The sequence below is a fragment of the Atractosteus spatula genome, chromosome 6 (genome assembly GCF_055471065.1).
Source record: "Atractosteus spatula isolate fAtrSpa1 chromosome 6, fAtrSpa1.hap1, whole genome shotgun sequence".
Classification (NCBI taxonomy): domain Eukaryota; kingdom Metazoa; phylum Chordata; class Actinopteri; order Semionotiformes; family Lepisosteidae; genus Atractosteus; species Atractosteus spatula.
Genome location: NC_142711.1, coordinates 15,163,075 through 15,187,326, shown reverse-complemented (window position 1 = coordinate 15,187,326; position 24,252 = coordinate 15,163,075). Strand labels below are relative to the sequence as shown.

Here is a 24,252-nt window from a genome sequence, read left to right as displayed (position 1 = left end):
TGCTGTCACAAACTGGGCTCAGGCTATATTAGTTTGATTTTCATGAGTGAAGCATTCCAGCATGAAGTTAGAACACAAACTAGTGCTGCATTCCAAGAGGTACAGTATTTTTTAATCTAAGAAAGATTAAACTGAAATTAGACGTTAACCAGCGGTAATATCAACATTCTGACTTTTCCCTTTCAAATTATTGTACGTCATCCTGCTACTTTAATGTAACATCTGCTCAATCAAACCTCTCAGTCATTGTCAGGTAGTGATTGCATCCCATTCCTGTTCTTTTTAAATAAATTAAACTTTTAAGTCTTACTGTAGCAGCAAAAAGAAAGACAGAACATGGTGGTATTGCATTAGTTATATTTTTTTATTGAAGATAATTTGCCTTTATGAAAATATAATATTTATATAAATTATAATTATGCTGGATAAACTAAATTAGACAAAGGCAAGATTAATTCACACACTCTCTCAGACACACAGGATGATGTTTCCTTCTGAAATTCCTGGGCACCACCCTTCAGGTCCATGAATATTATTTCTCATGTGATCGCAATACAGGGCACAATGAGGAGCAGAGTCAACACAGGAGACAGACGTTTTGAACTGAAGTTCAGGAGGCATATTGGCAAATAAGCAAATTTCACACAACTGTTCTAAATCACATTAATTATCTGCATAAGCTATATATGAATCATGCAAACTCCTCTGTTTTGCATATTGTCTCGTGCATCTTTCCTCCACCCTCTCAGCTTTGCAGATGCATCTTGTTTAACTCCTCTGTCTGAACAGGGGTTCGAGTCTCTTCATCCTGTAGCCAGGGAGCCAGGTCCTCAGCCAAGTTAAGCCTAAACCTGTGCTTAAAATACTCAATACACATTTGCAATTCACCTGATTCTTGGATCTCGTTACTCCTCATGAAAACCTGTTTAATGACTTAGTTTCCAAGTGGAAGGAAGTGCTAGGGACACCAGCCCCTGTTGAACAGTGTCCTGTCCTGAAGAGACCCGACAGCCCAAAGTTACATCTCTCAGAACTCTCCTCTGCTCTCTGTGTGCCTGATTCTCATTCTCTCTCACGCACACATCAAGCACAATCCTGAGAAGAGCGGAAAACAATCTGCTGTAAAAACTTGCCTCCGCACAGGTTCAGCATTTTAGAGAACTAATTATTTTTGAATAAGTTAATTGCATAGAAATACAAAGTGCCCATTATGAAAGACTTCCCCCTATGAAAGAGAAACACTTCCACTCTCCATTCAGAGATTCAAGTAGGTGAACAGTGCATAATGAAAAAAAACGATAATGATACTGTAAGTAACCCGTACTGTTGAGCTGTCTAGCCATGTTGCTGGAAACTCACAGCCGAACATGAGACTCTAATAAACAACTGATCAATTCTCAATTAAAATCTCAATCCATTTGGGCCTAGAAATAAATACATCTTACTGTTAATTCATTCATTTTCTTAGGTGATTATCAGATCAGATTCTCTCTCTTTAATTTCACTGTTCAGTACGTAGAATGAGTAACATTTCACAACAGATTTGTTTTGCTATATCAAGTGTTAACAGTCTGTAAAAGGCTTTTTTAGCGATTATGGGACTCTGAGGGGTGGAGTCCCTCGGGACACACACCTCCTCTGTCAACAAAGGATTATGGGAAATATAGTTCTGATGGCAGAACTGTTTAAGGCTGTGAAGTCAGTGGTGGGTCCTCTAGTACTGTAACACTATGTTAGGATTTGATTTTTTACATTTTTTTTGAGTGGTGCAATCCTCTCCTTTAAATGGGAGCTGCAGTTTTGCAGTATTGTGCTAGGAGGGAGAAGAGGACAGCTTCTGAATCCTGGGATTGACAAAGAATCAGTTGAACCAAAATAAGTGAAATTCAATCACTTCACAAAAAAAGTAACATCTACTGTATATATATATAAAAAATAAAATAATCTTTTCCTAATACAGACAGGCTGGGTGGTGAGTATAATTGGGATTGAAAATGACTGTGTTCCATTTTATATAGAAAATGAAGACATGCTTTTTTGTACTACTTAAACTTCACTCTTAGAAAAGTGAAGTTGCCTCTTGGAACATTTCCTGTTGGTACTGCACTTGGTAAGATTGTCTTCGACGCCATCTCCGTCTGCAAGCAGCACAGCGGCGACATTGCAGACACTGTAATATAGAGACAAATACTGTTCACTGACACAGCACACACTGTAATACAGAGACAAGCACAGCTCACTGACACAGCACACACTGTAATATATAGACAAGCACTGATCACTGACACACTGTAATACAGAGACAAGAACTGCTTACTGAAACAGCACACACTGTTATACAGACATAGTATACACTCACATATCTCACTTTACTTACACACAGAAGGATCCAGAGGGGCAAGAGGAGGATTGCAATCCCACAGGGGATGATGATAGCCAGGGCCCAGCCTGGGAAACCCCCTTTACTGGCTGTGGTGGATGCTAATGAGATTAGGAGGACAGAAGGACTGGGAGCTCCTGTTGTAGTCAGATCACCTGCATGTGAAAACAAAGAACAGCGTATTGAGGATCTCACTGCTCTTAGTGCAGTTGCTTATTCATTCTTACTGGACTCTGTCACTGACTGGACTAAGTACAACACATCAGTGCCAGTATATCTTTTAAAAATAATCAATAAAATAATATTGTGAACAGGTAAAATAATTTGACCATACCACTGATTTTGAGAATCTCGGCCAGGAAATTACTGGGAATCTTGATGTCTCCTTCTTCAAATCTGTACACCACATTGGCATAAATCACACTACTCATATTGCTGTGGAAACAGAGGAAGTCTGATCAGGTGACTCTCTAGAGGCTCTCTGAAGCTTTAGATGTGTATAAAAATGATTTTGCTGTAAGTTATGGTTGATGATGATTTTAACAATGATGAAGTCTTGGTTTTGCACAGATGTCATTGCATGTACATTTGGATTTGGAGCTGGATAAGGATGGAGAGAAGAGTATTTTAAATTGACTCACGTGAATTTTGTAGGAGGGAACGTGAACACGCTGGAATCTGGTTTTCCAAGGATTTGATTTAGCTGAAAAAGAATAGAACAAAGAGCCAAATGACCATGGGAACTACCTATTGCGAACATAAATGCAGCCAGAAAGTACAAGGGGCAATGTAAGCTGTTGTCCCTTGTGACAGCTATATTCCTTTAGTATATAATTACAAGAATGTGGAATGAAATAATGTTTATGTTATGTTTTTTTTCTGTATATCTACAGTGTACATATATATATTAATGCAGAAACAAAAGGGTCAGATGAAGTTTATGCTTTTTATCCATTTAACAAAGGTGTGACTGGAAAGTAAAACTCAATCTGACCTTAGACAAAATCGATCCACCAAGACCAAACCTCACTGTAATCCTAGACTTGTAACATGCAGTAACATTGGGATTCACCGATAAACTTTGGGAAAATCTAGATTTATCAAACTACTGATTTCCCTCCTTAATGTACAAAAGCACACATTTTATGATAATTTAAAATCATATTCACCAGTGTTAGGCAATACCTATTAAATCTCTAGTACTAAAATGCCCATTAGACAGCATTTATCACAGTTCTTGTGATGTTCTTGAGTTCCTAAGTGTAAGAGTCTCACCAAGGAATTGACAACGCTTTCAATTTCAGTGTACGTTCCATTTGTGAATTCAAAGCTTTCTGTAACAGGCAGACTGCTCAAATTGAAGCCCAGAATAATGGCAAATGAATATTCACTCATCCCTGAAAAGAAAGAAAAGGAGAGGGAACATAAAAACCAATTTGGTCTCCTAATAATTCCTATCTGTGAATTGGCTTCATCACTGTGTTCTCCTCCCCACTGATAACTGATGTGTGGTGAGCGTACTGGAGCACTATGGCTGACATCGGATCATCCAGGTGGGGCTGCACATTGGTGGTGGTGGAGGGGAGTCCTTATTACCTGTAAAGTGTTTTGAGTTGAGTATCCAGAAAAGCGCTATATACAGTAAGTGTAAGGAATTATTATTAAATTATTAAAACTACAGTAGGACTATATCACAAGGTGACATTTCATCTTAGACAAGTATGGTCACAAGTGAGGAAAATAAGCTACTGCAACAGGGGAAAAACACAGGCAGACATTCTCTCAACAGGAATGTTACAGCAGGAGACAAACATTTCCACAATGTCTTACAGAAAACTTCTTAGGATCATAACAGACTGCAGTAGGCAGTCAGCAGTGAGCATGTTCATTTCAGCCAACCTGCCACTAGATATTATTCAGGTCACTTGTACATTGATTCACAAGGGGTGAAATAGCTATTTACTTAGATAATTAGTGAAAGGTGAGAGTCACATTCTCACATGAGTTTCACTTTCTCTTTGTTATAGAAATGGATTCATGGGGATAGTGGATGTTAGGTTGTCTGATTTTGTGTGTGTGTGCAAATTGACTTGAATAAATTCTGAGTCACTGTATTTTTTCCATTAAAGTTTGTCTATGTTTGTCCTGAGGAGGGTAGGCCTGTCACACAAACCAACTCATCTCATCATTTCATGAGAAAAAGTTGTGACAACATCTGCAGTTAGCTTAATCCTACCTGTTACGTGAGGCGAAGTAAAAGGATGTCAAGAACTACTGACTGAATATAACTGAGTGTCATTTTTAATCTCATGATCACTGTGACAGGACATCAGCTATGGTTTAACAGGGAGACCACAGCTGCCGCTAGTTACTTCAGTCCCATCTGTGCATAAGGAAGAGGAGAAGGATGTCTGCAGTTACTGACTGACTGTGTTGCTGTGCTTCTTTGTGCTCCATTGAGCAGATGTAAAGTGCAATCTAGGGTTTGTTGTGAAGCAGCTGGGATTTCATGGATCATGGATGTTGGGTAAAAAAGAGTATTCTGAAGGAATGGTTACTGTTATAACTGACTTACTCTCATAAGAGATGTTTCTGACTGACACTCGATAGGTTCTCTCTGACTTGAAGGGCACCAGAAACAATTCATTGGCCATTTTCAGAACCACTTCCTCAGGAGGAGCTGGCTTTGTGGTGTTGAACTCCAGTCTGATGAACAGAAGTGCCCTGCCATTTCTGCAAAGACCAAAGAGATATTTTAGTTGTCTAAGACAACACAACACTGAGGAGGGACGACAATCATTCCCTTAATCACTCTTCTCCTTCTGCTGCTTCAGTTACAAGACAACTCTCACAACAAGTTAATCGCCACCATCAAGTGACTTTGTTTCTGGGGATTTTGAAATCATCAACTTGTCCACCAGAAGGGACCTCCTTTCACTGGCACATGCAATTCGGCATAAGGCCAAATAATCAGATTATTACTTTGAGTTACCACAAGCATTTGTGTCCTTTTTGTAAGATTAATGGATCAAACCTCAAGATTAACCTGAAGATGAGATGTTGGACGAATATTAAGACTTGCCTTTTAAGGGGTGGTGATACTGTTGGTATTGTAGTGGGAACTGTAAGCGTTGTCACTGGATGACCTGAATTGGAAAAGAAAAGTCACATGAAAAACTTGTTTGGACAAGTTTTTCTTACAGAAGGTTGTCTATAATAAGAACAAAAACAGCTATAATAATTAATTGAATTTATATAGTAGTTATATTACAAGAGCCCCTAGTATAATATATAGAGAGAGAAAAGGCACTTAATTCACCACCTATATAATACACAGATCCATTAATTGAGTTAAGAAGGAACGCCCATAGTCTTTCAAACATTGCAATGGGACTGAAATTTTTAATGATCACATTCAATTATTTAATGCAGGGTTGTTGCTTGACGTTATTCTCATGCTTATTTTTCCAGAATGTAATTATTACTTAATCATTTTTTTGTATTGCAACTGACAAAGGATGAAGTAAAATGTCTCAGAAATGAGCATGCTTCTCCTCTCATTTGGGAACCGTCATGTATTCTTAAAGTACAATAATAATATGACTTAATAGAGACTAAATATAGACTGACTTAATTAGACTTCACTCTAATTACCCTCTAATTGTCTATAATTCCCCTGAACAAAGGCTGATCGGTAAAGAGAAGAGAGCAATAAAATATTGATTACATCTACAAAAAACAGTGACCAGAGCTGCTACAACTCCAAGGTCCTGCTGAGCCCCAAAATATTACTCAAAATCTTGGATCTTTAGTCAAATCCATCTTAATCACAAAGTTGCTTAATCCAAAGAGGGCCATGGCAGTCTCATGGTGTGATCTGCCACAGGGAAAGGACATGAAGCAGAACTGAGAGCACACAGATCGATGTCAGTTGAGTGCAAAGCCACTGAGAAAGGTAACACTGAGAAGGTAAGAAAGGTAAGGCTTGGAGCATTTAAGCAAACACAGACCATAGGTCTTTGAGTAATGTAAGAAAACTGTAGGACCAGGAGAAATCTAATGTAAAAATGGAAATAATCATGCAAAGTACGCAATGCCAGATATCCAGAAATGTGGTAGCATGGCGAACAAGTCCAAACAGTCCTAAAAGGGAAACCAGGGCGCATTCCAGGTTCCAGGTGCCGGGTGATCCATCCAAGACAGACAAGGTTAAAATCCAGAATGGGATCCAGAACAGGAACAGGGAACCAGGAAGATAAAAACAGGATAATGAGGCCAGGCGCTCCGAGCCCCAGACTCAGATGGTCGGGATGCTGTAATGAAGCCTATGCCATCGGGTCTCTCCTGGACCCACTGGTAGGCGGGCTTCAGGGCGTCCATCTTCCAATGCTGAGCCAGGAATAGTGGGAGCGCCAGGCTTAAATAATAACAGGCAAAACAGGGGGCAGGTGCACGTCATAAACTAAAATACGAAAGGGATGGAGCACCCTTAAGAGGAGGGATGACGATCGTGACACTGATAAAGGAAAAAAGAGTCACTGTCTCATGAGTAGCCTACAACACCCAGTCTCTGAAGACAATAACTTCAATGGGAATTAGTCAGTTGTGCTCAGTGACTAGCCAAAACCTAGGCCATTTGCTGAATTAAGTACTACCTGTGGAAAACCAAACTATGCCTAAAATATGACAAAATAATACAGAGGAACACAATTCTAAGTTACTGAACAATTCTAAATGCCTGAATCTGAATACTGCATAAGTCTGGTTGCCCTTGTTCCTACCACTGATGGTCAGAGTGGCTGTGATGTCCTTGACTGATCCAGTGATGTTCAGAAGCTCCTTCAGTAGTTTGCTTGGGCTCTTGATGTCTCCAGTGTTGAAGCTGTATATCATTTCAGCCTGGATCTGATTGTTCTCAGTTCTGTAAAAAGACAGAGTAACGGTGCTTGTTCTTGTTTCTCTTGCTGGGTACTCTTACACTTAATAAAACAATGTTTTTGGTTGATGTTGGGGTCTACGTCTACATTTTAGTATAAAATATGTTTGAAGTTCCACAGAGAGATTGTGACACAAGTGTTATGGTATTAACTCAAGTGGGTACTGCATTAAATAGGTTTGTAATTATTTGAACTGATTTACCTGAATTTAGCTGGAGGGAACGTTGACTGGTTGTCACCCAAATGTTTATTAAGTATATCCTCAAACTGGAAAGAAAGTAAAACCAAAGACACAATGAAAGCCAAAGTATCTCATCTAACTGAAATTATTTAGTTACAAATATTAATCACAGATATGCTGCATTTAGTAGTCACAAAATGCAGTTTATTTTGCTGGACATGTCAGTGTTATTTGACACAGTTCTGCTTTGTTTGCGAAAGATGCATGACCAAACATTCTTGTTTTAAAACTTATTTGCAGAGATTACACAATACTGTGAATACAAAAACTAGTTTAACACAAATTCTTAATATCTAACATACACAATATAACAGAAAACTGCTTTGTCCAATTGCCTATTTTTAGTTCTATTTTAGTTCATATAGATGCTCCTATATGTTCTGACTCACCACATCATTGATGGTCTCCTGGGTTTTGTTGTAAGTTTCATTGGTTAAATCAGCTCCTTCTGGAATGGTCAGATTGCTGATGAGGAAGTTGATATTGACAGCAAAGGCATCTGATGTTTTGTCTGTAACCAGTGAACATAATTATTGAACCCAGCAGAAAACACAACTAAAATAGTAAAAAAACTTTATTGTACAAATTACTCTAGACAATGTTTTACATGAGAAACCATAACTTACTCTCATAAGTGAGTTTGAAGATGTTGACTAGATAGATTCCCAGAGATTTGTAAGGAGCCAGGACTGTAGACAGAGTTTTGATGACCTCAGCTTCACCGGGAGTATGTTGTGTGGTTATGAACTCAAGTCTTAGCACAGCAATGAGTGATCCATTTCTGCTAAAAGTAGAAATAAGCTGTGACCTATGCATCTTCATTGATTAAATGTTTTCAATATTTTCTTCATGGTACACATATGCATATACAGTATATACTATACATTTATAATGTGAGCATCTCTCAGCTGTGATCTCTACTGGCTGCACATGGGAATGATTACAACCTACGGCTAATATTTTCTCCAGGGGTCACACCTCAAGATCACTAATTTGAATTAAGGATGATTAAATGGCTTATTTATCTCTTGACTGACATGGAGAGAAGTTTTGTGTGGTAACTGTTTAGGTTTGTGAATGGTATTAAAGCCACAAAAGGCTGAATCTAACACTTTCTATTGTAGTGTCAATTACTGAGACATTTAAGGCTACTGTTATAGAGTTACAGTGTTATACAGAGTATACAGGTATAACAGGTAGGACATTTTACAATAATCACTTTTTTTTCCATTTTTGAAGTTGTGGCAGAAAAGTGTTTCTGTTTTTTACTCCTGTATTTCCTTTTGAAAATAAGGAAAATTAGTTGAAAGCCATGTTCATCATTATGCAGTACACTTATTTATCTTGACTTACAAGAGACTAGCTAGATGCATGAATAGAATCTTGAACTTACACTTTAATGGGAACTGAAGAAGCTGTTGTGATGGGGGCAGCAGCAGCACTGGTCATTGTAACAGAAGCAGGAGACGTGAGCAATTTTGCTGAAGTAGCCGGAGATGTTGGAGGAAGAGTTGATGTCGAAGGTTCACTCATGGAGATATTAAACAAAGAAGCTGTAGTAGTGGGAGCAACAGGCATAACTGTGGTGGAGGCTCTTGTCGAGGTTTCTGTTGTGACCATGGGCACAGGTGCTGCTGTCATGGTTGTGGTGGAAGGGGTGGTTTTCATTATGTGAGAGGTGCTTGTGGTTGCGAAGGTGGGTATAGACGTAGGGGTTAAAATAGTGGGAACTACCATGGGTGACACATTGGTGGGTCCTTTTGTTGTTGTAGTGGTGGGGACAGTAGTGGATATGGAAAGAAATGGTCCTGTAAGAGCTGCAGCTGTGCTCGTAGTACTGGAGATTGTTACATTTGTGCTACTGATAGCTGGTGCCATACTGATGGTGCTGGGTGGGACACCTGTGGTTGTATTGGCGGTTGTTGTATTTGCATGTTTTGCAAAAGTAGTGGTTGTTACTGGTCTGATGGTAGTAAACTGTGTAGCTGCTGAAACTGTAGGTACAGTTGTAGTTTTTGATGAGTTTGTAGGTTTCATGTTTGGGGAAGCTGAGGTTGTAGTAGCTGAGACACCTGTGATTGTAGAAGATGGCAATTTTGTGATTGTCTGTGTTCGTGTGGTGGTAGCAGCATTTGTAGCTGTGGTTGATGGGGAAGCTGAGGTTGCAGTGGTGGGGGGAACTGTAATGACAGGGAGATGTGTGAATGTGGTTGTTGGTGCAGTTGTATTTATGATGGCAGTTCCTGTGGTGATGGGAACTGACGTGGTTGTTTGTGTCAGGGCAGCTGTGGTGGTTGGTGCAGTTGCAGTGGTGGAGAAAGATCCTGTTGGAACCATTGTAATGCTTTGAGGTGATTTTGTAATGGTGAGAGTATGTGGGAGAGTTGAGGCTGAGGCTGGGAGAGTTGCAGTGGAGGAGGAAGCTGTAGCAGTAGCTTGCACAATTCTGGCTGTCGTGGGGGACACAGTAGTAGTGGACGATGCAGCTACAGGTGCATTAGTTGGCACAGTCCTGGTTGCCATGTGCAGGACAGCTACTGTGGAGGAGGAAGCTCTATTTGCAGCAGCTGGTACTGTACTAGATATTGTATGTGAGACAGTTGTGGGTGTGGAGGAGACCGTCCTAGTGTTAGAGGCAACTACAGCAACACTATATGACACAGTTCCGGGTATTGTGGGCAGGGCAGTTGTGGTTGTGGGTGAAACACTTGTATGGGAGGAGACAGCTGTAATTTCAGCAGACAACACTGCTCTGGTTCTCGTGGGTGGGACAGTAGTGGTTATGAAGGGGATACTTGCTTGGTGCATGGAGGTAGGTGTCCTTGTAGCAAGTGATGAGGTTACAGAAGAAGATAAGGACAAGATAGTTGTTCTTGATGGAGATGCTGTAGTTGAAAACGTGGCTGGACTTGAAGATGTGAATTCTGATATTACAATTGTTGTAGACATTGTAATACCATCTGGTTGAGAAGTTGATGGTGCAGCTGATGTGGTCTGGAGACTGGTTAAAACCATTGATCTGGTTGCTGATGGAAATGTTGTAGTTTCAGTAGATTGTGGATTTGGGCTCATGTTTGAATTTATACTGGATGTGGTATCAGGTGGAGTACTACTTGTCAGAGCAGACACTGTACTTAGTGGCACAGCTGATATAGTTTGGATAGTTGTTGAAGCAGAAGTACTTGCTGGTTGAGATGTTATTGGTCTTGAAGAACCTGATGTGCTTTGGAAAGTGGTTTTCATCCTTGGAGCTTGTGTTGTGGTTGGAGATACTACAGATTCCATAGATGGAGGACTTGTAGAAGTACTTAAAGTTATTCTTGTGGTGGTAGCAGGTGGAGTAGTACTTGTAAGAGCAGTTGTACTTGGTGTCGCAGTTGATATGGTTTGGATAGTTGTTGAATCAGAAAAGAGGTTTGTTGGTGATGAAAGCGCTGAACTTGTAGTACTTCTTATACTTAAATCTGTGGTTTGAGGTACTGCACTTGTTTTTGTTGAAGAGAAAGTTGGTGTTGATGGAGATGCTGTAGGCGCTATAGTTGATGGATGTGAAGTGCTGATTGAGGTTATCATATCAGTGGATTGTTGAGACGTACTTGCTGGTTGAAATGTTATTGGTGTTGAAGAAGCTGATGTGCTCTGGAAAGTGGTTTTCATACTTGGAGCTTGTGTTGTGGTGTGAGATGCAACAGATTCCATAGATGGACGATTTGTAGACGTAGATGAAGTAATTCTTGTGGTGGTAGCAGGTGGAGTAGTACTTGTAATAGCAGTTGATGTACTTGGTGGTGCAGTTGATGTGGTTTGCATAGTTGTTGAGGCAGGAAGGAGAGTTGTTGTTGATGGAAGAGCTGTACTTGTAGTCCTTGTTGGACTTGAATCTGTGGTTTCAAGAACTGCACTTGTTGATGTTGAAGAAAACGTTAGTATTGATGGAGATGCTGTAGGCGCTAAAGTTGATGGATTTGAAGTGCTGATTGAGGTTATCGTATCAGTGGATTGTTGAGAAGTACTTGCTGGTTGAGGTGTTGTTGGCGTTGAAGAAGCTGATCTGCTTTGGAAAGTGGTTTTCATACTTGGAGCTTGTGTTGTGGTGTGAGATGCTACAGATTGCATAGATGGAGGATTTGTAGACGTAGTTGAAGTTATTCTTGTGGTGGTAGCAGGTGGAGTAACACTTGTAAGGACAGTTGTACTTGGTGGCGTAGGTGATGTCATTTGCGTAGTTGTTAAGGCAGGAAGGAGAGTTGTTGTTGATGGAAGAGCTGTAGTTGTAGTCCTTATTAGACTTGAATCTGTAATTTGAGGTACTGCACTTGTTGATGTTGAAGAAAAAGTTGGTGTTGATGGAGATGCTGTAGGTGCTTTAGGTGATGGATGTGAAGTGCTGAATGAGGTCATCGTACCAGTGGATTGTTGAGAAGTACTTGCTGGTTGAGGTGTTGTTGGCGTTAAAGAAGCTGATCTACTTTGGAAAGTGGTATTCATACTTGGAGTTTGTGTTGTGGTGTGAGATGCTACAGTTTCCATAGATGTAGTATTTGTAGACGTAGTAGAAGTTATTCTTGTCGTGGTAGCAGGTGGAGTAGCACTTGTGAGTGTAGTTGTACTTGGTGGCGCAGTTGATGTGGTTTGCGTAGTTGTTGAGGCAGGAAGGAGAGTTGTTGTTGATGGAAGAGTTGTACTTGTAGTCCTTACTGGACTTGAATCTGTAGTTTGAGGTACTGCACTTGTTGATGTTGAAGAAAAAGTTGGTGTTGATGGAGATGTTGTAGGCATTAGAGTTGATAGATTTGAAGTGCTGATTGAGGTTATCGTATCGGTGGATTGTTGAGAAGTACTTGCTGGTTGAGATGTTATTGGTGTTGAAGAACCTGATGTGCTTTGGAAAGTGGTTTTCATAATTGGATCTTGTTTTGTGGTTGGAGATGCTACAGTTTCCATAGATGTAGTATTTGTAGATGTAGTAGAAGTTATTCTTGTGGTGGAAGCAGGTGGAGTAGCACTTGTAAGAGCAGTTGTACTTGGTGGCGCAGTTGATGTGGTTTGCGTAGTTGCTGAGGCAGGAAGGAGAGTTGTTGTTGATGGAAGAGCTGTAGTTGTAGTCCTTATTGGTCTTGAATCTGTGGTTTGAGGTACTGCACTTGTTGATATTTTAGAAAAAGTTGTTGTTGATGGAGATGCTGTAGGTGCTATAGGTGATGGATGTGAAGTGCTGATTGAGGTTATCGTATCAGTGGATTGTTGAGAAGTACTTGCTGGTTGAGATGTCATTGGTGTTGAAGAACCTGATGTGCTTTGGAAAGTGGTTTTTATACTTGGATCTTGTGTTGTGGTTGGAGATGCTACAGTCTCCATAGAAGTAGTATTTGTAGATGTAGTTGAAATTATTCTTGTGGTGGTAGCAGGTGGAGTAGCACTTGTAAGAGTACTTGTTGTACTTGGTGGCGCAGTTGATGTGGTTTGCGTAGTTGTTGAGGTAGGAAGGAGAGTTGTTATTGATGGAAGAGCTGTAGTTGTAGTCCTTATTGGACTTGAATCTGTGGTTTCAGGTACTGCACTTGTTGATGTTGAAGAAAAAATTGTTGTTGATGGAGATGCTGTAGGAGCTATAGGTGATGGATGTGAAGTGCTGATTGAGGTTATCATATCAGTGGATTGTTGAGAAGTACTTGCTGGTTGAGATGTTTTTGGTGTTGAAGAAGCTGAGGTGCATTGGAAAGTGGTTTTCATACTTGGATCTTGTGTAGTGGTTGGAGATGCTACAGATTCCATAGATGTAGTATTTGGAGACGAAGTTGAAGTTATTCTTGTGGTGGTAGCAGGTGGAGTAGCACTTGTTAGGGCAGTTGTACTTGGTGGCCCAGTTGATGTGATTTGCGTAGTTGTTGAGGCAGGAAGGAGAGTTGTTGTTGATGGAAGAGCTGTACTTGTAGTCCTTATTGGACTTGAATCTGTAGTTTGAGGTACTGCACTTGTTGATGTTGAAGAAAAAGTTGGTGTTGATGGAGATGTTGTAGGCGTTAGAGTTGATAGATTTGAAGTCCTGATTGAGGTTATTGTATCGGTGGATTGTTGAGAAGTACGTGCTGGTTGAGATGTTATTGGTGTTGAAGAACCTGATGTGCTTTGGAAAGTGGTTTTCATACTTGGATCTTGTGTTGTGGTTGGAGATGCTACAGTCTCCATAGAAGTAGTATTTGTAGACGTAGTGGAAGTTATTCTTGTGGTGGTAGCAGGTGGAGTAGCACTTGTAAGAGTAGTTGTTGTACTTGGTGGCGCAGTTGATGTGGTTTGCGAAGTTGTTGAGGCAGGAAGGAGAGTTGTTGTTGATGGAAGAGCTGTAGTTGTAGTCCTTATTGGACTTGAATCTGTGGTTTGAGGTACTGCACTTGTTGATGTTGAAGAAAAAATTGTTGTTGATGGAGATGCTGTAGGAGCTATAGGTGATGGATGTGAAGTGCTGATTGAGGTTATCGTATCAGTGGATTGTTGAGAAGTACTTGCTGGTTGAGGTGTTGTTGGCATTGAAGAAGCTGAGGTGCTTTGGAAAGAGGTTTTCATACTTGGATCTTGTGTTGTGGTTGGAGATGCTACAGATTCCATAGATGTAGTATTTGTAGATGTATTTGAAGTTATTCTTGTGGTGGTAGCAGGTGGAGTAGCACTTGTAAGGGCAGTTGTTGTACTTGGTGGCGTAGGTGATGTGATTTGCGTAGTTGTTGAGGCAGGAAGGAGAGTTGTTGTTGATGGAAGAGATGTAGTTGTAGTCCTTATTGGACTTGAATCTGTAGTTTGAGGTACTGCACTTGTTGATGTTGAAGAAAAAGTTGTTGTTGATGGAGATGTTGTAGGCGTTAGAGTTGATAGATTTGAAGTGCTAACTGATGTTATCGTATCGGTGGATTGTTGAGAAGTACTTGCTGGTTGAGATATTATTGGTGTTGAAGAACCTGATGTGCTTTGGAAAGTGGTTTTCATACTTGGATCTTGTGTTGTGGTTGGAGATGCTACAGTTTCCATAGATGTAGTGTTTGTAGATGTAGTTGAATTTATTCTTGTGGTGGAAGCAGGTGGAGTAGCACTTGCAGGAGCAGTTGTTGTAATTGGTGAGGCAGTTGATGTGGTTTGCGTTGTTGTTGAGGTAGGAAGGAGAGTTGTTATTGATGGAAGAGCTGTAGTTGTAGTCTTTATTGGACTTGAATCTGTGGTTTGAGGTACTGCACTTGTTGATGTTGAAGAAAAAGTTGGTGTTGATGGAGATGTTGTAGGCGTTAGAGTTGATAGATTTGAAGTGCTGATTGAGGTTATCGTATTGGTGGATTGTTGAGAAGTACTTGCTGGTTGAGATGTTATTGGTGTTGAAGAACCTGATGTGCTTTGGAAAGTGGTTTTCATACCTGGATCTTGTGTTATGGTTGGAGATGCTACAGATTCCATAGATGTAGTATTTGTAGACGTAGTTGAAGTTATTCTTGTGGTGGTAGCAGGTGGAGAAGCACTTGAAAGGGCAGTTGTTGTAATTAGTGGCGTCGGTGATGTGATTTGCGTAGTTGTTGAGGCAGGAAGGAGAGTTGTTGTTGATGGAAGAGCTGTAGTTGTAGTCTTTATTGGACTTGAATCTGTAGTTTGAGGTACTGCACTTGTTGATGTTGAAGAAAATGTTGGTGTTGATGGAGATGTTGTAGGCGTTAGAGTTGATAGATTTGAAGTGCTGATTGATGTTATCGTATCGGTGGATTGTTGAGAAGTACTTGCTGGTTGAGATGTCATTGGTGTTGAAGAACCTGATGTGCTTTGGAAAGTGGTTTTCATACTTGGATCTTGTGTTGTGGTTGGAGATGCTACAGTCTCCATAGAAGTAGTATTTGTAGACATAGTTGAAGTTATTCTTGTGGCGGTAGCAGGTGGAGTAGCACTTGTAAGAGTAGTTGTTGTACTTGGTGGCGCAGTTGATGTGGTTTGCGTTGTTGTTGAGGTAGGAAGGAGAGTTGGTGTTGATGGAAGAGCTGTACTTGTAGTCCTTATTGGACTTGAATCTGTAGTTTGAGGTACTGCACTTGTTGATGTTGAAGAAAAAGTTGGTGTTGATGGAGATGTTCTAGGCGTTAGAGTTGATAGATTTGAAGTGCTGATTGAGGTTATCGTATCGGTGGATTGTTGAGAAGTACTTGCTGGTTGAGATGTTATTGGTGTTGAAGAAGCTGAGGTGCTTTGGAAAGTGGTTTTCATACTTGGATCTTGTGTTGTGGTTGGAGATGCTACAGATTCCATAGATGTAGTATTTGTAGACGAAGTTGAAGTTATCCTTGTGGTGGTAGCAGGTGGAGTAGCACTTGTAAGGGCAGTTGTTGTAATTGGTGGCCCAGTTGATGTGATTTGCGTAGTTGTTGAGGCAGGAAGGAGAGTTGTTGTTGATGGAAGAGCTGTACTTGTAGTCCTTAATGGACTTGAATCTGTGGTTTGAGGTACTGCACTTGTTGATGTTGAAGAAAAAGTTGTTGTTGATGGAGATGCTGTAGGAGCTGTAGGTGATGGATGTGAAGTGCTTATTGAGGTTATCGTATCAGTGGATTGTTGAGAAGTACTTGCTGGTTGAGATGTTTTTGGTGTTGAAGAAGCTGAGGTGCTTTGGAAAGTGGTTTTCATACTTGGATCTTGTGTTGTGGTTGGAGATGCTACAGATTCCATAGATGTAGTATTTGTAGACGTAGTAGAAGTTATTCTTGTGGTGGTAGAAGGTGGAGTAGCACTTGTAAGGGCAGTTGTTGTACTTGGTGGCGTAGGTGATGTGATTTGCGTAGTTGTTGAGGCAGGAAGGAGAGTTCTTGTTGATGGAAGAGATGTAGTTGTAGTCCTTATTGGACTTGAATCTGTAGTTTGAGGTACTGCACTTGTTGATGTTGAAGAAAAAGTTGTTGTTGACGGAGATGTTGTAGGCGTTAGAGTTGATAGATTTGAAGTGCTAACTGATGTTATCGTATCGGTGGATTGTTGAGAAGTACTTGCTGGTTGAGATATTATTGGTGTTGAAGAACCTGATGTGCTTTGGAAAGTGGTTTTCATACTTGGATCTTGTGTTGTGGTTGGAGATGCTACAGTTTCCATAGATGTAGTGTTTGTAGATATAGTTGAATTTATTCTTGTGGTGGAAGCAGGTGGAGTAGCACTTGCAGGAGCAGTTGTTGTAATTGGTGGCGCAGTGGATGTGGTTTGCGTAGTTGTTGAGGCAGGAAGGAGATTTGTTGTTGATGGAAGAGCTGTAGTTGTAGTCTTTATTGGACTTGAATCTGTGGTTTGAGGTACTGCACTTGTTGATGTTGAAGAAAAAGTTGTTGTTGATGGAGATGCTGTAGGTGCTAAAGGTGATGGATGTGAAGTGCTGATTGAGGTTATCGTATCAGTGGATTGTTGAGAAGTACTTGCTAGTTGAGATGTCATTGGTGTTGAAGAACCTGATGTGCTTTGGAAAGTGGTTTTCATACTTGGATCTTGTGTTGTGGTTGGAGATGCTACAGTCTCCATAGAAGTAGTATTTGTAGACATAGTTGAAGTTATTCTTGTGGTGGTAGCAGGTGGAGTAGCACTTGTAAGAGTAGTTGTTGTACTTGGTGGCGCAGTTGATGTGGTTTGCGTTGTTGTTGAGGTAGGAAGGAGAGTTGGTGTTGATGGAAGAGCTGTACTTGTAGTCCTTATTGGACTTGAATCTGTAGTTTGAGGTACTGCACTTGTTGATGTTGAAGAAAAAGTTGGTGTTGATGGAGATGTTCTAGGCGTTAGAGTTGATAGATTTGAAGTGCTGATTGAGGTTATCGTATCGGTGGATTGTTGAGAAGTACTTGCTGGTTGAGATGTTATTGGTGTTGAAGAACCTGATGTGCTTTGGAAAGTGGTTTTCATACTTGGATCTTGTGTTGTGGTTGGAGATACTACAGATTCCATAGATGTAGTATTTGTAGACGAAGTTGAAGTTATCCTTGTGGTGGTAGCAGGTGGAGTAGCACTTGTAAGGGCAGTTGTTGTAATTGGTGGCCCAGTTGATGTGATTTGCGTAGTTGTTGAGGCAGGAAGGAGAGTTGTTGTTGATGGAAGAGCTGTACTTGTAGTCCTTAATGGACTTGAATCTGTGGTTTGAGGTACTGCACTTGTTGATGTTGAAGAAAAAGTTGTTGTTGATGGAGATGCTGTAGGAGCTGTAGGTGATGGATGTGAAGTGCTTATTGAGGTTATCGTATCAGTGGATTGTTGAGAAGTACTTGCTGGTTGAGATGTTTTTGGTGTTGAAGAAGCTGAGGTGCTTTGGAAAGTGGTTTTCATACTTGGATCTTGTGTTGTGGTTGGAGATGCTACAGATTCAATAGATGTAGTATTTGTAGACGTAGTAGAAGTTATTCTTGTGGTGGTAGCGGGTGGAGTAGCACTTGTAAGGGCAGTTGTTGTACTTGGTGGCGTAGGTGATGTGATTTGCGTAGATGTTGAGGCAGGAAGGAGAGTTGTTGTTGATGGAAGAGATGTAGTTGTATTCCTTATTGGACTTGAATCTGTAGTTTGAGGTACTGCACTTGTCGATGTTGAAGAAAAAGTTGATGTTGATGGAGATGTTGTAGGCGTTAGAGTTGATAGATTTGAAGTGCTGATTAATGTTAACGTATCGGTGGATTGTTGAGAAGTACTTGCTGGTTGAGATGTTATTGGTGTTGAAGAACCTGATGTGCTCTGGAAAGTGGTTTTCATACTTGGATCTTGTGTTGTGGTTGGAGATGCTACAGTTTCCATAGATGTAGTATTTGTAGATGTAGTAGAAGTTATTCTTGTGGTGGTAGCAGGTGGAGTAGCACTTGTAAGAGTAGTTGTTGTACTTGGTGGCGCAGTTGATGTGGTTTGCGAAGTTGTTGAGGCAGGAAGGAGAGTTGTTGTTGATGGAAGAGCTGTACTTGTAGTCCTTATTGGACTTGAATCTGTGGTTTGAGGTACTGCACTTGTTGATGTTGAAGAAAAAATTGTTGTTGATGGAGATGCTGTAGGAGCTATAGGTGATGGATGTGAAGTGCTGATTGAGGTTATCGTATCAGTGGATTGTTGAGAATTACTTGCTGGTTGAGATGTCATTGGTGTTGAAGAACCTGATGTGCTTTGGAAAGTGGTTTTCATACTTGGATCTTGTGTTGTGGTTGGAGATGCTACAGTCTCCATAGAAGTAGTATTTGTAGACATAGTTGAAGTTATTCTTGTGGTGGTAGCAGGTGGAGTAGCACTTGTAAGAGTAGTTGTTGTACTTGGTGGCGCAGTTGATGTGGTTTGCGTTGTTGTTGAGGTAGGAAGGAGAGTTGATATTGATGGAAGAGCTGTAGTTGTAGTCTTTATTGGACTTGAATCTGTGGTTTCAGGTACTGCACTTGTTGATGTTGAAGAAAAAATTGTTGTTGATGGAGATGCTGTAGGAGCTATAGGTGATGGATGTGAAGTGCTGATTGAGGTTATCATATCAGTGGATTGTTGAGAAGTACTTGCTGGTTGAGATGTTTTTGGTGTTGAAGAAGCTGAGGTGCTTTGGAAAGTGGTTTTCATACTTGGATCTTGTGTTGTGGTTGGAGATGCTACAGATTCCATAGATGTAGTATTTGTAGACGAAGTTGAAGTTATCCTTGTGGTGGTAGCAGGTGGAGTAGCACTTGTAAGGGCAGTTGTTGTAATTGGTAGCCCAGTTGATGTGATTTGCGTAGTTGTTGAGGCAGGAAGGAGAGTTGTTGTTGATGGAAGAGCTGTACTTGTAGTCCTTAATGGACTTGAATCTGTTGTTTGAGGTACTGCACTTGTTGATGTTGAAGAAAAAGTTGTTGTTGATGGAGATGCTGTAGGAGCTATAGGTGATGCATGTGAAGTGCTTATTGAGGTTATCGTATCAGTTGATTGTTGAGAAGTACTTGCTGGTTGAGATGTTTTTGGTGTTGAAGAAGCTGAGGTGCTTTGGAAAGTGGTTTTCATACTTGGATCTTGTGTTGTGGTTGGAGATGCTACAGATTCCATAGATGTAGTATATGTAGACGTAGTAGAAGTTATTCTTGTGGTGGTAGAAGGTGGAGTAGCACTTGTAAGGGCAGTTGTTGTACTTGGTGGCGTAGGTGATGTGATTTGCGTAGTTGTTGAGGCAGGAAGGAGAGTTGTTGTTGATGGAAGAGATGTAGTTGTAGTCCTTATTGGACTTGAATCTGTAGTTTGAGGTACTGCACTTGTTGATGTTGAAGAAAAAGTTGTTGTTGATGGAGATGTTGTAGGCGTTAGAGTTGATAGATTTGAAGTGCTAACTGATGTTATCGTATCGGTGGATTGTTGAGAAGTACTTGCTGGTTGAGATATTATTGGTGTTGAAGAACCTGATGTGCTTTGGAAAGTGGTTTTCATACTTGGATCTTGTGTTGTGGTTGGAGATGCTACAGTTTCCATAGATGTAGTGTTTGTAGATGTAGTTGAATTTATTCTTGTGGTGGAAGCAGGTGGAGTAGCACTTGCAGGAGCAGTTGTTGTAATTGGTGAGGCAGTTGATGTGGTTTGCGTTGTTGTTGAGGTAGGAAGGAGAGTTGTTATTGATGGAAGAGCTGTAGTTGTAGTCTTTATTGGACTTGAATCTGTGGTTTGAGGTACTGCACTTGTTGATGTTGAAGAAAAAGTTGGTGTTGATGGAGATGTTGTAGGCGTTAGAGTTGATAGATTTGAAGTGCTGATTGAGGTTATCGTATTGGTGGATTGTTGAGAAGTACTTGCTGGTTGAGATGTTATTGGTGTTGAAGAACCTGATGTGCTTTGGAAAGTGGTTTTCATACTTGGATCTTGTGTTATGGTTGGAGATGCTACAGATTCCATAGATGTAGTATTTGTAGACGTAGTTGAAGTTATTCTTGTGGTGGTAGCAGGTGGAGTAGCACTTGAAAGGGCAGTTGTTGTAATTAGTGGCGTCGGTGATGTGATTTGCGTAGTTGTTGAGGCAGGAAGGAGAGTTGTTGTTGATGGAAGAGCTGTAGTTGTAGTCCTTATTGGACTTGAATCTGTGGTTTGAGGTACTGCACTTGTTGATGTTGAAGAAAAAGTTGTTGTTGATGGAGATGCTGTAGGAGCTATAGGTGATGGATGTGAAGTGCTGATTGAGGTTATCATATCAGTGGATTGTTGAGAAGTACTTGCTGGTTGAGATGTTTTTGGTGTTGAAGAAGCTGAGGTGCTTTGGAAAGTGGTTTTCATACTTGGATCTTGTGTTGTGGTTGGAGATGCTACAGATTCCATAGATGTAGTATTTGTAGACGAAGTTGAAGTTATTCTTGTGGTGGTAGCAGGTGGAGAAGCACTTGTAAGGGCAGTTGTACTTGGTGGCCCAGTTGATGTGATTTGCGTAGTTGTTGAGGCAGGAAGGAGAGTTGTCGTTGATGGAAGAGCTGTACTTGTAGTCCTTATTGGACTTGAATCTGTAGTTTGAGGTACTGCACTTGTTGATGTTGAAGAAAAAGTTGGTGTTGATGGAGATGTTGTAGGCGTTAGAGTTGATAGATTTGAAGTGCTGATTGAGGTTATCGTATCGGTGGATTGTTGAGAAGTACTTGCTGGTTGAGATGTTATTGGTGTTGAAGAACCTGATGTGCTTTGGAAAGTCGTTTTCATACTTGGATCTTGTGTTGTGGTTGGAGATGCTACAGTCTCCATAGAAGTAGTGTTTGTAGATGTAGTTGAATTTATTCTTGTGGTGGAAGCAGGTGATGTAGCACTTGCAGGAGCAGTTGTTGTAATTGGTGGCGCAGTTGATGTGGTTTGCGTAGTTGTTGAGGCAGGAAGGAGAGTTGTTGTTGATGGAAGAGCTGTAGTTGTAGTCTTTATTGGACTTGAATCTGTGGTTTGAGGTACTGCACTTGTTGATGTTGCAGAAAAAGTTGTTGTTGATGGAGATGCTGTAGGAGCTATAGGTGATGGATGTGAAGTGCTGATTGAGGTTATCATATCAGTGGATTGTTGAGAAGTACTTGCTGGTTGAGATGTTTTTGGTGTTGAAGAAGCTGAGGTGCTTTGGAAAGTGGTTTTCATACTTGGATCTTGTGTTGTGGTTGGAGATGCTACAGATTCCATAGAAGTAGTATTTGTAGACGAAGTTGAAGTTATTCTTGTGGTGGTAGCAGGTGGAGTAGCACTTGTAAGGGCAGTTGTACTTGGTGGCCCAGTTGATGTGATTTGCGTAGTTGTTGAGGCAGGAAGGAGAGTTGTTGTTGATGGAAGAGCTGTACTTGTAGTCCTTATTGGACTTGAATCTGTAGTTTGAGGTACTGCACTTGTTGATGTTGAAGAAAAAGTTGGTGTTGATGTAGATGTTCTAGGCGTTAGAGTTGATAGATTTGAAGTGCTGATTGAGGTTATCGTATCGGTGGATTGTTGAGAAGTACTTGCTGTTTGAGATGTTATTGGTGTTGAAGAAGCTGAGGTGCTTTGGAAAGTGGTTTTCATACTTGGATCTTGTGTTGTGGTTGGAGATGCTACAGATTCCATAGATGTAGTATTTGTAGACGAAGTTGAAGTTATCCTTGTGGTGGTAGCAGGTGGAGTAGCACTTGTAAGGGCAGTTGTTGTAATTGGTGGCCCAGTTGATGTGATTTGCGTAGTTGTTGAGGCAGGAAGGAGAGTTGTTGTTGATGGAAGAGCTGTAGTTGTAGTCTTTATTGGACTTGAATCTGTGGTTTGAGGTACTGCACTTGTTGATGTTGAAGAAAAAGTTGGTGTTGATGGAGATGTTGTAGGCATTAGAGTTGATAGATTTGAAGTGCTGAATGAGGTTATCGTATCGGTGGATTGTTGAGAAGTACTTGCTGGTTGAGATGTTATTGGTGTTGAAGAACCTGATGTGCTTTGGAAAGTCGTTTTCATACTTGGATCTTGTGTTGTGGTTGGAGATGCTACAGTCTCCATAGATGTAGTATTTGTAGACGTAGTTGAAGTTATTCTTGTGGTGGTAGCAGGTGGAGTAGCACTTGTAAGAGTAGTTGTTGCACTTGGTGGCGCAGTTGATGTGGTTTGCGTTGTTGTTGAGGTAGGAAGGAGAGTTGGTGTTGATGGAAGAGCTGTACTTGTAGTCCTTATTGGACTTGAATCTGTAGTTTGAGGTACTGCACTTGTTGATGTTGAAGAAAAAGTTGGTGGTGATGGAGATGTTCTAGGCGTTAGAGTTGATAGATTTGAAGTGCTGATTGAGGTTATCGTATCGGTGGATTGTTGAGAAGTACTTGCTGGTTGAGATGTTATTGGTGTTGAAGAAGCTGAGGTGCTTTGGAAAGTGGTTTTCATACTTGGATCTTGTGTTGTGGTTGGAGATGCTACAGATTCCATAGATGTAGTATTTGTAGACGAAGTTGAAGTTATCCTTGTGGTGGTAGCAGGTGGAGTAGCACTTGTAAGGGCAGTTGTTGTAATTGGTGGCCCAGTTGATGTGATTTGCGTAGTTGTTGAGGCAGGAAGGAGAGTTGTTGTTGATGGAAGAGCTGTACTTGTAGTCCTTAATGGACTTGAATCTGTGGTTTGAGGTACTGCACTTGTTGATGTTGAAGAAAAAGTTGTTGTTGATGGAGATGCTGTAGGAGCTGTAGGTGATGGATGTGAAGTGCTTATTGAGGTTATCGTATCAGTGGATTGTTGAGAAGTACTTGCTGGTTGAGATGTTTTTGGTGTTGAAGAAGCTGAGGTGCTTTGGAAAGTGGTTTTCATACTTGGATCTTGTGTTGTGGTTGGAGATGCTACAGTTTCCATAGATGTAGTGTTTGTAGATGTAGTTGAATTTATTCTTGTGGTGGAAGCAGGTGGAGTAGCACTTGCAGGAGCAGTTGTTGTACTTGGTGGCGCAGTTGATGTGGTTTGCGTAGTTGTTGAGGCAGGAAGGAGAGTTGTTGTTGATGGAAGAGATGTAGTTGTAGTCCTTATTGGACTTGAATCTGTAGTTTGAGGTACTGCACTTGTCGATGTTGAAGAAAAAGTTGTTGTTGATGGAGATGTTGTAGGCGTTAGAGTTGATAGATTTGAAGTGCTGATTAATGTTAACGTATCGGTGGATTGTTGAGAAGTACTTGCTGGTTGAGATGTTATTGGTGTTGAAGAACCTGATGTGCTTTGGAAAGTGGTTTTCATACTTGGATCTTGTGTTGTGGTTGGAGATGCTACAGTTTCCATAGATGTAGTATTTGTAGATGTAGTAGAAGTTATTCTTGTGGTGGTAGCAGGTGGAGTAGCACTTGTAAGAGTAGTTGTTGTACTTGGTGGCGTAGGTGATGTGATTTGCGTAGTTGTTGAGGCAGGAAGGAGAGTTGTTGTTGATGGAAGAGATGTAGTTGTAGTCCTTATTGGACTTGAATCTGTAGTTTGAGGTACTGCACTTGTTGATGTTGAAGAAAAAGTTGTTGTTGATGGAGATGTTGTAGGCGTTAGAGTTGATAGATTTGAAGTGCTAACTGATGTTATCATATCGGTGGATTGTTGAGAAGTACTTGCTGGTTGAGATATTATTGGTGTTGAAGAACCTGATGTGCTTTGGAAAGTGGTTTTCATACTTGGATCTTGTGTTGTGGTTGGAGATGCTACAGTTTCCATAGATGTAGTGTTTGTAGATGTAGTTGAATTTATTCTTGTGGTGGAAGCAGGTGGAGTAGCACTTTCAGGAGCAGTTGTTGTAATTG

At 40.7% G+C, this 24,252-nt stretch overlaps 1 protein-coding gene across 1 annotated transcript in view; it reads right to left on the bottom strand.

The window, feature by feature from the left end:
- Positions 1-2,059: 2,059 nt before the first annotated feature.
- The window catches only part of LOC148832033 (uncharacterized), a 112,695-nt gene continuing 90,502 nt past the window's right edge, over positions 2,060-24,252 (bottom strand). The window contains exons 17-30 of the mRNA XM_088919114.1: positions 20,380-20,533; positions 18,354-18,903; positions 8,952-10,862; positions 8,185-8,342; positions 7,948-8,069; positions 7,520-7,584; positions 7,162-7,301; positions 5,463-5,526; positions 4,956-5,113; positions 3,656-3,777; positions 3,022-3,083; positions 2,715-2,815; positions 2,378-2,535; positions 2,060-2,170 (exon numbers count right to left, since the gene is read on the bottom strand). Coding sequence (XP_088775240.1) covers positions 2,060-2,170; positions 2,378-2,535; positions 2,715-2,815; positions 3,022-3,083; positions 3,656-3,777; positions 4,956-5,113; positions 5,463-5,526; positions 7,162-7,301; positions 7,520-7,584; positions 7,948-8,069; positions 8,185-8,342; positions 8,952-10,862; positions 18,354-18,903; positions 20,380-20,533 — 3,876 coding nt within the window. The remainder of the gene's footprint in view (positions 2,171-2,377; positions 2,536-2,714; positions 2,816-3,021; positions 3,084-3,655; positions 3,778-4,955; positions 5,114-5,462; positions 5,527-7,161; positions 7,302-7,519; positions 7,585-7,947; positions 8,070-8,184; positions 8,343-8,951; positions 10,863-18,353; positions 18,904-20,379; positions 20,534-24,252) is intronic.